The sequence below is a fragment of the Lithobates pipiens genome, unplaced genomic scaffold, assembly GCF_037356315.1.
Source record: "Lithobates pipiens isolate NorthernLeopardFrog02 unplaced genomic scaffold, aLitPip1_a1.2 Scaffold_6, whole genome shotgun sequence".
Taxonomy (NCBI): Eukaryota; Metazoa; Chordata; class Amphibia; order Anura; family Ranidae; genus Lithobates; species Lithobates pipiens.
The window spans coordinates 8,602,937-8,617,936 of NW_027507881.1; the positions used below are offsets into that span (position 1 = coordinate 8,602,937).

At 44.6% G+C, this 15,000-nt stretch overlaps 2 protein-coding genes across 3 annotated transcripts in view; one reads left to right on the forward strand and one right to left on the reverse strand.

Annotated features, from left to right (window-relative positions):
• The window catches only part of LOC143958216 (integrator complex subunit 14), a 27,849-nt gene extending 27,713 nt beyond the window's left edge, over positions 1–136 (forward strand). For both annotated transcript variants that reach the window (XM_077467706.1, XM_077467707.1), the window contains one exon: positions 1–136. This exon is cut by the window's left edge and continues 2,166 nt beyond it. The gene's annotated coding sequence lies outside the window, so the exon portion shown is untranslated.
• Positions 137–11,409: 11,273 nt separating this feature from the next.
• The window catches only part of LOC143958218 (very-long-chain (3R)-3-hydroxyacyl-CoA dehydratase-like), a 56,036-nt gene continuing 52,445 nt past the window's right edge, over positions 11,410–15,000 (reverse strand). Inside the window, exon 11 of the mRNA XM_077467712.1 lies at positions 11,410–14,813. Coding sequence (XP_077323838.1) covers positions 14,737–14,813 — 77 coding nt within the window. The 3' untranslated portion in view covers positions 11,410–14,736. The remainder of the gene's footprint in view (positions 14,814–15,000) is intronic.

Genomic DNA, 15,000 nt, shown 5'->3' on the forward strand with positions numbered 1-15,000 from the left:
CGCCTATGGAGATTATCAAGGGTAAAAGTTTGTCGTCATTCCACGAGTGGGCACAACTTTTGAAGCCTGACATGTTGGGTACCAATGTACTTGGCGTAATGTTATCTTTCACAATATAAAAAAAAAATTGGGCTAACTTTTTTTACAATTGTATTATTTTATTTATTTTTTTATTAAAAAAAGTGCATTTTTTTCACAGCTCGAAATTGCAAAAAGTAGTACAGAAACTACTTTTTGAAATCTGTGCGGCGCCGCACCGATTTAGGACGGTGATATTGACAGCTGCTATGCCCATCCCTCCCCCCTCCTGCCCCTTCACAGAAACCTTTGTTTTATGTGAACACATTTGCAAATTACAAAGGCTTCTCTGAATGGGCAGCAGAGGCGAGGGGTGGGCATAACTGCCCTGTGTGCCTCTCTCAGCCCTGCCTCCAGTGTATTTCTCAGCAGCGCAATAAACCTGTCCGATATAAATAAATAGAGTTAAGTTCAGGAGATGTCATGAACCTCCTTAGACTTGACTCAAAGTGTGTCTTCACTTTGTGCAAAGGAGCTGAATTCCTGGAATTTAACTTTAAAATCTGTTTCTTCTGAAGAAAACAAAGAGGTGGTCAAAACCCAACAGATGGTCTCGCACGTCTTGGTGTGCGTCCGTGAGGCTTTGTGGTATGGCAAAAAAAAAAAAAGTAGGATGTGTAATGTTAGGTAGACAATGGGGGTGATTTACTAAAGTCAAATCCACTTTGCACTATAAGTACAGTCGCTGTGGATGTGAGGGGAAGCTCTACTGATTTTATCAGCCAATCATGTGCAAGCTAAAATGCTTTTTTTTTTTTTATTTTTTTATTATTATTATTTTCCTTGCAAGTTCCCCTCAGATCTACAGCAACTGCACTTCCACTTGTAGCGCAAAGTGGATTTGATTTTAGTAAATAACCCCCAATCTGTCCTCCGGACACACCCAATGGAAATTAAAGCGGAGGGCCGTTTATAAAATGAAAAAAAAAGTCAGCAGCTGCAAACACTGCAGCTGCTGACTTAATCAGCCCACTTACCTGTCCAGGGCGCCCGCGATGTCGGCCGCCCGAGGCCGACCCGTCCCTCGGCTCTCAGGTCCCGGCGCCGCCATTCCTTGTAAAGGAAACAGGCAGTGGAGTCTTACAGCTTCACTGCCCGTTTCCTACTGCGCATGCGCGAGTCACGCATCGCTTTGTGAATGGGACGCTCTGTGTTCTGGAACACACAGTTCCCAGAACACAGCGCGACCCATTACCCAGAAGACGCCGCACGGAGGAGAGAAGACAGAAGATCTCCGCGGAGGAGGAAGAGGAAGATTAGAATGATGTGCCTAGCAACAGGCACTTCTGGTAAGTAAAAAAAAAAAAAAAAAAATTTTCATTTTTTTTTTTTTTAGATTTTTTTTTTTTTGTAATTTTTTTTATATATTTTTTTTTTTTTCAGGGTGGCCCTCCACTTTAATAGGGCTGCATCTAATAGGACACAGTGCAGAAGGCTTTCAGATAAGTGGTAGGCAGTGCTTCACCTCCTGATCGCCTGCAAACCATAAGTCAGAAGCTTTTGACAAAGTGATCCACCATGGTTTGCAACTCTGCAGCATTGTCCATGTGAAACGGGACCTAAAGCAACTGCCACTCTTTTTTGTGGGTTTTATTTATCTATTTTTGTGTTTTTTTTTTGGCACTGACCTGTACAGCAGTCTCTGTGATGACTTGTTGGTACAGACTACAGGAACATTTTGGACCGGGACAAGGGGTGGGCAGGAGCGGGCGGCTGCCTTGGGCAGTGTGGTATCATGTGAGGTAGGTGGCCACCATGAGGAGATTGATTTTTATTTTTCCAGAGGGGGGGATGATTGAGGGGTGGTTGCGCTAGGAGGGGGATTTGGAGTAGGGGGTAGACATGTGTACTGATGAAACATTTTTTCGTTTTTGTTTCATTTTTTTATTTTTTTTTGGGTGGGAGTTTTCGGGTCCTTCGTTAAATCCGAAAATAAGAAAAAAATCCAGATAATTTCTAACTATTAAATTTTAGGTATTGGAATTTTCTTAGTAAATGAAACAAATACAATTCCGAAAAATTGAATGCTGCATCTAAACAAATGGAATGGAACTAATTAATAATAAAACATTTTTATTATTAATTTGTTACGTTCCTTTCTTTAGATGCGGCATTCGTTATTTTGGATAATTTGTAACTTCAGATAAATTCGTATTCGTTACCTTCACTAACAGCCAAATTTTAAAGGACATTCCAATACCTATAATTTAATAGTTAAAGCAGAGTTCCGCTTATAAAAAAAATAAAAATGTCAGCAGCTACAAACTTTTATTAATCGGACACTTGCCGGTCCAGCGAGGTGGAGGAACGAATCCGCTGCCGCTCGTCTCCCCCTCCTCTTTACGGCGCCAGCATTGTAACTGTGGCTTCACAGCCGGGCACCCACTGCGCATGATGCGAGCCGCGTGGCGTGACTGGCCGGGCAGTCATCTGGGATGTATGCCAGATGATTGCCGGGGGGGAGAGGTGCACTGGGAGGAAGTGGGAGCTGGAACCCTCTAAAAAGAGGGTAGCAAGACTCTGACAGCCACAAGGATGACACCCATGATGTTTTGCAATAGCTGGAGGTCCACTAATTGCATATCCCTGGTATATTCTGTGAGGCATTAAATAAACCATGTCAAGTATTTTAAATTGTATTACTTGATCTCTTGTGGCGACCAATTGTAAAAGGGTTTAGTCCCAAATATCGTTTAAAGCCTTGTACACACGGTCGGAGAATCCGTCGGAATGCGTCTTATCGGACCGTGTCGTCGGATAATCCGACTGTGTGTGGTCTGCATCGGACTGATTCCATCCGAATCTCCGTCGGACCCAGTTTTCCAACATGTTGGAAATATTTTCCGACCAACTGGTTTGATCGGACATACTCCGATCATGTGTAGAGAATTTTGATCGGACCAAGTGCCACGCATGCTCAGATCAAATTCCTACATCAAAGCTATTGGCTACTAGCCTGAATGTAGTCCCATCGTAACGAAATTACGTCATCACGTTCTGAATGATCGGATTTTTCGACAACTTAGTCCGACCGTGTGTATGCAACAGTTTTGGATAAGATCCGACGGGCAAAATCCGACGGATTTGGTTGGCAGAATGTCCGACCGTGTGTACAGGGGCTAAATCTTCTCCATTGAGTTCCGCTAACTCTGCCTGCCATCTGAGCATCGGGGGGGGGGGTCAAATCCACATGAAACGAGGGCAGAAGTGCCTTGTGAATTAAGGAAAGTGGTTTGAGTAGAGCAGCGTTTCTCAACTCCAGTCCTCAAGGCGCCCCAACCGGTCATGTTTTCAGGCTCTCCATTATTTAGCAAAAAGTGATTTGATCAGTTTCACTGCCTTAGTAATTACCACTGCCATTTTCATGGGGGGGTAAGACTACTACGTAATGTTTCAAATGAGCAGCCTCCAAGACTACCAAGGACTTAGTATCATCCGCAACTGCCCAGTCATGGGCATCTGTGAATGTGGATAGCCAGAAAATAGGGGTGAAGGTCCGGACATGTAAAGCCTCCCTGTGCCCAGGGTCTACAATGTAACATAAAGAGCAAAGCGGAAGCTCTGCTTGTTTACTCCCCCCCCTCTGCTGCCACATTTGGTACCTTTCGGGGTGGGGGAGCGGATACCTGTCAAAGCCAGGTACCTGCTCCCACTTCCTGGTAAGGTTGCTGGCAATCTACGTAATTTCTGACACCCCCTCCCCCCCTGGACCTTGGTGGCACTAGCTTTGCCTAAATAGCTAAGGTAGAACGTACAGGTTAGGAGGAGAGTTGAGTTTGCCACACTACATGCCTCAGGGTCTATGGGCAAAATGAAGGACTTCTCCCAATTTGTGTGCAGGCCATAAAAGTGTTTCAGTGACAGATGGACCTGGATGGTCCTTCAGGAACAAAATTAGTCTTCTGCATTTAGTACTAGCTTTTTGATAATCAAACCAACCCGGATATCAGCTACTTTATTTTATCAGATTTCACACACGTATGTTTGAGCGTTAGGGTGCACACGCTAATGCAATAGGCTGTGCACACATAGTCACTATGTCTTGTAGGTAGGTACAATTGTGGTGTCACATTTCAGAGCCCCACCTTCTGAGCTTCAGCGGTGCTGAGAGGAGTTTCAGGAGGCGGAGTCAGTACAGGAATCACTGCTTGCAGGCGTTCTGTGAGATTAGGCAAGCGGTCGACTTTTATAACTGAAGTGACATTCCGTCACGGCCATTTTGGTACAACCCGCAGTCGCCCACAGTAAGCATAGTCAGAAGACGGCAAGCCGACATCTTTTTACACCGACTGGAGTCTTGCATTTCACACTTATTTTAACTAGTAAACTGAGTTTATATTGGGTAATACATTATTTAATAATCCATCTGACTGTTTTGATGTTGAATTTTAAAAAATAAGTGTGAAATGCAAGACTCCGGTGGGTGTAAAAAGATGTCCGCTTGCTGCCTTCTCACTGTATCCTTCCTGTGGCCGACTGTGGGGGTGAACCAAGATGGCTCTTGCAGAACACTGGTACCATGGGATATGTAGTCCTTACAGGAGAAGCTACAAGCATGCAGAGAAATCCAGGAAGTTGTGTAAAGATGGCCGACAGCACTCACGACATGAGTCAGTATAGGAAGGTCTGCAGGCAGCAAAGTACCATGGGCTAAAAATGGAGAAGCTGCAAAGCATGCAGGGAAGCCAGAACATTGTGGAAAGACGGCCAGCAGACAGGCAGCACTCAACATGAAAGGAGGTTTTCCAAACAATCTTATATCGGATTCTCTAGTACAACCAGTATTTGTATTGTTATTACAATGCTGATATTCTAAAAGTGTATGCTGTTAATCTCATTTAACCACTTGCCGACCAGCTGCCGTCATTATACTACGGCAGGTCGGCTCTTTCCTGTGAATTGCTGTAGGTGTACGTTGGCTCCTTTTAAGAGCCTGCTGCATGCCTGGCCACCAGCTTTCGTGGGAAAGAGCGAGAATGGGGATCTGCTAATGTGAACAGACAGATCTGCTGTTCCTAGTGATTAGGAACAGTGATCTCTATCTCTCCTCCAGTCAGGCCCATCCACCCCCCACACAGTTAGAAACACCTCCCCGGGAACACGGAAAAAAAAAAACCCCTAGTTTGTAGACGCTATAACTTTTGCGCAAACCAATCAACATACGCTTATTTTATTATTATTTTTTTCCCCAAAAATATGTAGAAGAATACATATCGGCCTAAACTGATGAAGAAATTTCCTTTTTTTATGTTTTTTTGAATATTATAGCAAAAAGTTAAAAAAAAATAGGATTTTTATTACAGCTTACCTGTAAAATCCTTTTCTTGGAGTACATCATGGGACACAGAGCCTAAGTAATTACTTTTTGGGTTATGGGCCACCTTCAGGTGATGGACACTGGTATACCCAATACAGAAAGTTCACTCCCTATATAACCCCTCCTCCTTCCAGGAGCGCATCAGTTTTTGTAGCAAAGCAATATATTTAAATCCCAAAAGATGGGAGGGAACTCTGTGTCTCATGATGTAATCCAAGAAAAGGATTTTACAGGTAAGCTCTAATAAAAATCCTATTTTCTTTATCGTACATCATGGGACAGAGAGCCTAAGTAATTACTCAATGGGACATTCCATAGCAATGCTACTTGAGGGGAGGGAGATACAACCCGCAGGGTACCGCCAGACTTGAGGACTTATACTGCACACTGCGCCCAAAAACGATATCCTCCTTCCATCCACCTGATAACATTTTTGTGAATGTATGCACTGAAGACCAAGTTGCGACCTTACAGATCTGAGCCATGGAGGCCTGGTGAAACTGCCCAAGAAGCACTAACCGCCCTGGTAGAGTGCGCCTTAACTTGAAAAAGGGGGAATCTTACCCCTTAAATTATAAGTTTGAATTAGAACTTGCCGAATCCACTTAGCGACAGTGGATTTCGATCCTGCCTGTCCTTTCTTGGGACCCTTTGGCAGAATATATAAGACATCAGTCTTAAGAATCTGAGCAGTTGTCTAAATAGATTCGCACTGCTCTCACCACAGCAAGACAATGCACTGACTTTTCTTCCCTGGAACGTGGTTTTGGAAAAAAAAAAACTATGGCAGGACAATATCTCGGTTCAGGTGAAAACCTGAAACCACTTTTGGCAAAAAGCCTGGACGAGAGCGTAACACCACTCTGTCCTCATGAATAATGAAATATGGCTATTTACAAGAAAGAGCAGCCAATTACAAAACCCTCCTTGAGGAGGATATAGCAACCAAAAATACCAGCTTCCTTGTCAGAAAGGCTAAGGGCATATGCTTATCAGTTCAAATGGCTGTTTTTGTAACACTGACAAAAGTTCAAGTCCCACTTAAAGGTGTTTTAACTGGCGGATTAATCTGTATCACCTCTTGCCAAAAAAATAAAAAATAAATTAAAAAAACGGACTAAGAATGCGTAGCAAGCGGTCTTTGAAATAAAATCGATAAGGCTTGGACTTGGCCCTTGAGGCCAACTTCATCTCTACGCCCAATTGTAGAAAGGCAAGAATTCTGCCTATGATATATCTCCGAAGGTGCCAACCCTTGGATTCATACCAGGAAACATAAGCCTTCCAGACTCTATAATATATTGTTCTGGAAGCTGGTTTCCTTGCATTAATCAAAGTAGAGATAACTGACCCAGAAAGCCCACGTTTCTTCAGAATGTGGGTTTTTAATAGCTAGGCCATTAAATTGAGCATTCGTAAAGTAGGATGGAATATCAGCCCCTGTGAGAACAGGTTGGGCCTTAGTGGAAGGAACACGGACCCTCCACTGCCATCTTTAGGATTTCTGCATACCATGACCTTCTGGGCCATGCTGGTGGTACCAGAATTACTGGTTTTCTTTCCAGGTTTATCCTGCAAAGAAGTCAAGGCAGCAATTGAATAAAGGGAAATGCATAGATCAGTGAGAGCTGATCCCACGGGTCACCAACGCATCTGTTCTACATGCAAATGGATCCCTTGTCCTTGACACAAAGTTGACTAACTTTATGTTAAACTGGACGCTAGAAGATCTACGGCCGGAGTCCCCCATCTTTGACAAACAGCCCAAAAATATGTTGGGGTGAAGAAAACCGTTCCCCTGGGAATAATCTGCTGGCGACTTAAGTAGCCTGCCTGCCAATTCTCTACTCCTGGAATGAAGACTGCAGATGGGCATGGAATATTTCTTTCTGCCCAGTTAGAATATGGTTCACATCTCTCTGCGATGAGACACTCTTGGTGCCCCCTTTGGTGACTGAGATAGGCCACAGCTGTGGCATCGACGGAGTGGATCCTGACAGGACAACCTCTCAAGCTGGAAGACCAGGCGTTCAGAGCCAGAAGCACTGCCCGAATCTCTAGGATGTTGATGGGCAAGGCTCTTTCGGTTCTTGAACACTGTCTTTGGATAGTTGCCTTCTCTGACGTTACCACTGGTCCTTTAGGGACTGACAGATGCCTATTGCAGCGACTGCAGGCTGAGAAATGGCACCTGCCAGGAAAAAGAGGATTTTACCAAAAATTCCAACTTCTTATCTGTTGGATCCTTTAAGCATTTGTGCATTGTCTACTGGACAAGTAAAATTTTTCATGATGCTGGAAATCGCAGCGTCTACTGCTGGTACTTTCCTTCTTTTGTCCATGGGATAGAGAAATGAGAAACTCGTTGGAGGGAGAAAAATTGCTCATCTAGATGATCCCATTCAGTATAAATAAGCTTTTCTAGTAATGCATGAAAAGCAGTGGCGTCGCTAGGGGGTGGCTTTTGGGGCTATAGCCCCGCTCTCTGGGGACCCTGATTTTAAGGGGGAGGCTTTCTGTGGGGACCCTGCTGCAAAGGGGAGGCTCTCTGGGGACCCTGCTGCAAGGGGGAGGCTCTCTGGGGACCCTGCTGCAAGGGGGAGGCTCTCTGGGGACCCTGCTGCAAGGGGGAGGCTCTCTGGGGACCTTGATGTAAGTGGGGGGCTCTCTGGGGATATATATATACATGTATATTACTGTATATGCCCACCCAAGTGTATGACTTTCTTTACTACGCTGCTATGGCTCTATCCCCAGATCTTTTGTAGACCTAGCATCGCCCCTGATGAAAAAGCCGTAAAGGTTTTAAAGAAGCCAAGGAAGGGACCGAACTTTCAGCTGACTCTGTTAGGGGTAGCATGAAAAGTGTAACGAACCATCTCCGTAAGAGTTTGTACCATCAATCTCTCAGATTGCGAGGTTGCATAAGGTTTATCAACTGTTGTTTCCTCCACAGAGGAAAAATCGGCTTGTTTTTCTACGTGATCGCCTGAGGGTAATACCTCACCCTCTGCCCACTGGTCCCTTGGTAAAGGGTTTGAGGTGGGGAAGGGGGATCTAGCACGCTTCCTATCCCCTTAGATGGAGGATGTAATTAAAGCTGCTAATCTTCCTTCTAAGCCCTGCAGGGCAGACGAAAATGCATCTTCAGTCACGTATACAGGGGCTGAAATGTGAAAAGCAGTTGCACCACCAATCTGTTCCAAAGACTCGCCCTGGCTTGACATATATGGCATCTCCAGAGAAGAGGACAGTGTGGAGGCATGACTGGAGTTCCCAGCGCCTGGGGGTGGAACTTTGGGTGCCTTAGTAGTAACCTTGGAGGCCATAGTGCCAAGCACAAAAGCAGAGACACTCCAAGAACTGTTCTATTTGCTAAGCAATAGTAAGAAAAACCAATGGCAGCATAGATTAAACTGATGCTAAACAATGTTTTCTCCTATACCGAAAATGCCTTTGTACACCCCTCGCATGCTCCAGCGCTCCTGTGGCAGCTCTACATTCAGCTGCTCTAGTACACACATCTAGTGATAAGGGCGTCAGCCTTTATCTCTCCCCCCCCCCCAGACTTCTCAGGTGTAAGCCTGATTGCCTTGCGCCGTGAGTCCGCACACGGCTCCAACGGCTTTAGCCACGCCCCTTCAACCCGCCCACCTCCTCTTTCAAAGAGAATCTAAGCCCGCCCGCGCGTGAACGCCGCAGCTTCGGGTCTGGAGACACAGACCAGAAGGAGGAGAGGAGGCTGCAACCGCCATGCGGCATCTCTGTCTTCTCTATGAGAAAAAGCTTCTTTGTATATAACAAAAGGCAAGTAAATGTTTCTCTAAGAAAAAACGCCCCACACCCCTCGGGGGGAGGGTGTCAGGGAAGCAGGCGGGCGGGGCGGGATACTTTGCAGTTTGAGCTTATTACAAATGTGCCGTCATACTGAGAATGTCACACTGCCCACCGCTTACAGGATGTAATTGTACCTTCACAGTACATGTACCCCCAGCCACTCAGTTTCCCCACTTGGGGGGGAGGACTAAAGAACCCCCTCCAGCTGCTAGGACACGCACGCTGTTGTAGCACGGATTGAAAGGGTATGTGTAGTCTTACTCCCTCTAGAGGAGACTTTAAGGCATTACAGTGTTACATATGGAAGAAAAGGCATAGGTGGACTTTGCAGTTCCTAAGCTTTTCTCTTGAAAACAGACAGATCCAAACTTCGCCCATCACGGCAGGCAGCACACTTAAACCTTCAAAGACCGGGTCCCTTTTAATAGGGGTTCCACTCCTTTGGACCTGTATAGCACCCCTCAGGACAACTTTAGGTAATGTAGCAAGACCAAAAAGAGTCCTTGGTCCCTAGGGTCCAGCCCTCAAAGAGAAGTGTTACAGGCAAAACCTCGTTCTTCTATGTGAGGCCCGGGGACCATCCTGTGGGCGCAGTGGCATGCATGGATCCAGTTGTGGAGGTTTTTTTAAATCCAGCGTGGTTCCCTCTTGGAGCTCCTCAGAACACATCTTCACTCATCTCCAACACCTTAGAAACTGGCGAAAAAACTGAGGTACGTCAGGAAGGAGGAGGGGTTATATAGGGGAGTGAACTTCCTTGAGTGGGTATACCACTGTCCATCACCTGAAGGTGGCCCATGACCCATTAAGTAATTACTTAGGCTCTGTGTCCCATGATGTACGATAAAGAATTTTTTATTTTATTTTTAAATTGACGCTTTTTTTATAGTGCAAAAAATAAAAACTGTAGGTGATCAAATACAACCAAAAGAAAGCTCTATTTGTGGGGGAAAAAAATGACATCAATTTTGTTTGGGTACATCGTCACACGACCGCGCAATTGTCAGTTAATGCGATGCGGTGCCGTATCACAAAAAATGGCCTGATCATTAATTGGGGGGGGAACTTTCAGTTTGTAAGCGGTTAATAGGCAAACAATTTATTTAACCACTTGCCAACCGCTGTCAGCAAATATACGGTCGGCAGAATGGCACAGCTGGGCAAAGTAACGTACCTGTATACTACTTGTAATTTCCTGCCATGCACGCACGTGCCTGCCGCGAGCTCCGTGACGGTGGGACCCGCAGACTCGATCGCCGCAATTGTGTCACAGAGCTGAAGAACTGGGCGATACCGATGTAAACAGCATCTCCCTGTTCTGCCTAATGACAGGACACTGATCGCCTGCTTCCTGTCAGTCATCGGGAGCAGCGATCAGTGTCCACGTCACACACAGACCATCCCCCAGTTAGAAACATTCCCCCAGGACACACATAACCTATCCATGCCCCCTAGTGGTTAACCCCTTCACTGCCAGTGACATTTTTACAGTAATCAATGCAATAGCATTGATCGCTATATTAATGCCAATGGTCCCAAAATTGTCTGATGTGTCCGCAATAATGTCACAGTCATGATAATAAAAAAAAAAATAAAAAAAAAATAAATCACCGATCGCCGCCATTACTAGTAAAAAAAAAAAAAAAAAAAAAAAATGAATAAAAATGCCATAAAACTATCCTCTATTTTGTAAATGCTATAACTTTTGCGCAAACCAATCAATCGCTTAAACTGAGGAAAAAAAGTGTTTGTGTATATATTTTTGGGGGATATTTATTATAGCAAAAAGTAAAAAATTATGCGCTTTTTCCAAAATTGTTGCTCTTTTTTTGTTTATAGCGCAAAAAAAAAAAAAATAATAAAATAAAACACGCAGAGGTGATCAAATACCACCAAAAGAAAGCTCCATTTGTGGGGGGGAAAAAAAAAAAAAAAAAGGACGTCAACTTTGTTTGGGCACCACGTCACACGGCCACGCAATTGCCAGTTAAAGCGACGCAGTGCCGAATCGCAAAAAGTGCTCTGGTCAGGAAGGGAGTAAAATCTTCTGGGGCTGAAGTGGTTAAAAAAAAAAAAAAGAAGAAAAGAAGAATGAACTATGCACAAAATTAACACTTTCAAAACGATAATTTCGTTTCATACTAGGAACCTGAGCAAGAACAACACACAGATGACAGTTTGGGGGTAAAGCACTAGATTTAATGACTGTGGATAAGAATAAATCAACCGTTGTGTGGATGTCAGCTATATAATGTAATTACAGTTAGAATTAATACAGTGCTACCCAAAAATATAATTTCTATTTATTATAACAGGGAAAGTATATAGTACATCCTCATTATACATTGTCAGAACCTGCTGATGAATATTCAAGTAGTGTGGGATCTTTATACAATGTGTGTCCATGCTACGCAGGGGGATGAACATAACCCAATGTACAAGTTATAAGATTAGGGCGGCGTTATAACTTAATTCTCTGCTGTTCTCAGCATTATACACTTTATTAGGTGTAGGGTTACTTAAGGGATACAGGGGGAGGGGTCTATTTATGATAAATGTGATCGACGATCACATTGTTCACCAATTCCCTCGATCATTCTCTAGAGTTGTTACATTGTATCTCTTGTTAGAATATTAGTTAGTATTTCCTAAGCTCCTCGGCTCCATCTAGTGGCTAGAAAGCAGGATTTTACTACTGCCCCTCATATATGAACACTCAAGAAGAGAAAATGGCCTAAAGAACTGGAGGACTTTGCCAATTTTTTTAAATTTTTATTTTTGTAAACAGACCCCTTGGTGTTTTCTGAAGTCTATTTCACACACAAGGAAAAAGGAGTGCGCTGCGACCAGTTACAGCCAAACCCTTTCACAGTTTAGAAGCCAATGAAGGCTTAAAGTGGTTGTAAACCCTTATAACCAACTTTGACCTACAGGTAAGCCTAGATTAAGGCTTACCTGTAGGTAATATCACACGGTATCACACGGTTTAGGAGAAAATTGCCGAAAGACAGGTACCGCTGTCTACGGTGCATGAGCCGTAGACAGCGGCACGCAGGCGCACTAAACGAGCCGCTGTCAACGGCGATATGCCGCGAGCGGCGGCTCCCGTGCACATGCGCGGGAGTGACGTCATCGCGGCTTCACCGAATGACATCGGTGGAGCAGCGAGACCCACCAAGAAGATGGATGCGCCGGACTACAGGGGACAGCGGTGACTTCGCTGGCTCCTGTGTCAGGTAAGTGACACATAATGGACTACTATGCGATACATAGTAGCCCATTATGCTTTACCTTTGCAGGGAATGAAAGAGGAAGTAAACCCATCAGGGAAAGGGCAACGCGATTCGCATAAGTGCAGTAGGAAACCGGTCTCTTAGCCAAGATGCACTCTAGAGGCGCTTCAAGAATCGGCTCAGGTGAGGAGACTGCTGGATGCCAGGACAGGCAAGTACCCCAATAGGAAAAGTCAGCAGCTACAGTATGTTGTATTGCTGGCTGTGGTGGGTGTTTATACAGGCGTTTTTTGTAATGCATGTAAAAATCTGCTTCTTTTTTGCTAGCAAATGACTTAGAACCCCCAAATTTATATTATATATATATATATATATATATATATATATATATATATATATATATATAATTTTATGCAGAGGCCCTAGAAAATAAAATGGTGGGAGTTGCTTTTTTTTTTTTTTTTTTGTCACACAGTATTTGCGCAGCAGATAAATTTTAGTGAACACAAAACACAATATAATGCCCAATTTGTTTGTGTCCCAGGAAGCCGATGCTACCAGTCACGTCATAACCTCCACCATTTTATTTTCTAGGGCAAGGGTAGGCAACCTCGGCACTCCAGCTGTGGTGAAACTACAACTCCCATCATGCCTCTGCCTCTAGGAGTCATGCCTGTGATTGTTAGGGTCTTGCAATGTCTCATGGGACTTGTAGTTTTACCCACAGCTGGAGGGCCGAGGTTGCCTACCCCTGTTCTAGGGTCTCTGCTTAAAATTATATATGTTTTGGTGGTTCCAAGTAATTTTCTTGCAAAATTTTTTTTTTTTTTTTTTTTTTAAATGCAGGTTTTTACATGCATCGCGAAAACAGCCAGCAGCCTGTACAAATCAATGCCAGGCTGACAGATACTGCGGCTGTGAGCATGTCCCCGCATATCCTCGAGGGCTTTCACACTAGGACGGTAAAAAAAAAAAAAAATCCTGCTAGCATCAACTTTGGAGCGGTCAAGGAGCGGTATGTATGCCACTCCTCCATCGCCGTCCTGCCCATTGAAATCCGCAATTTTTTTAACCTTTTTTCGGCCGCTAGCGGGGGTTAAAATCAGCCGCTAGAGGCCGAATACCCTCAAAAATACGACGGTAAAGCCCTGATAAAAATAGCGGCACTGTACCAACGGACCCGCCACCCCAGTGTGAAATGGGACTAAGGTGAAAAAACACCCATCAGTGACCGCCACAAAACAACACCCCCCCCCCCCCCCCCCCCGTTTTTTACATACCTGAAGATTTTGACCCAGGCGGGGACGCACCGTCTCTCTGCCCGGGGTTCTCGGCTCTTGATTGGATAGATTGATAGCAGTGCAGCCGTTGGCTCCCGCTGCTGTCAATCAAATCCAATGACGCAAGCGCTGGGGCCCGAGTCCTGTATTTGGCCTCTATGGTAACCCCCTCGGGAGAGCGCTTCTCCGAGGGGGTTATCCGATGTGGGGAGGAGCTGTGAGAGCCGCCGGGGGACCCCAGAAGACCAGGTTCGGGGCCACTCTGTGCAAAACGAACTGCACAGCGGATGTAAGTATGACATGTTTGTTATTTTTATTTTATTTTTTTTATTTACCTTTACAATCACGTTAAAGGGTACGATTGTTCTGGTATTAGAACTATAATAAGGGCAATTCTAATTCCTCCACAATCCCTCAGTACTGGCCTCATATCATTCTCCGTTCTATCCTTGCAGAAATCACATGCTAGTGTAAGAAAATAACCATTATATAGTAAATTACAGTTCATAGGTGGAAGAAGTAAATCGCCTTTTTTTGGGCAGGGCATGGTGCAGGACACAAATAAAGATTAAATGTGGAGGTCAGTAGGTGTCTCACAGGGGAGTGATAATGGCTCATTACACTCAATCAATCCCCTTCTACTGTTCAGCTTTCAGTAGGAATGCCCTTCGACTTTTGTGGTCCTAGAAAGTAAAAAAAAAAAAAAAAAAGACAACCAAACAATGTACTAAGGCAGGGGTAGGCAACCTCGGCCCTCCAGCTGTTTTGAAACTACAAGTCCCACGAGACATTGCAAGACCCTGACAATCACAGGCATGACTCCTAGAGGCAGAGGCATGATGGGATTTGTCTTTCACCGCAGCTGGGGGGGCCAGGGTTGCCTATCCCCGTACTAAGGAGTAAAACAAGAAAAATAAAAGATTTGGGGAATTAAACAAAAAACCTTCTCCCACCCACTATAAAAAAACAAAAAAAGAAAATGCAAAAAACATTATGCCGTCTTCCTTTTCCGACTCCCCAGACGCTTGCGCCTCTGCTTGTATAAGTGACGAAAATTGATGGCGAGTCCTGTTGGGAGAAAAAAAAAAAAAAAAAGAATTAATGGAATTGCAGGCATACAATTTTAAAACCTACCGATGTCAGCAACATAAGGCTCGGTTCACACCGGTGCGATGACGGAATAGCAGCGATTCCTGTGCAGGTTAATCGCATCACATCTGAATCGCAGACGGTTTCACACCGCTCTGCCAACCGC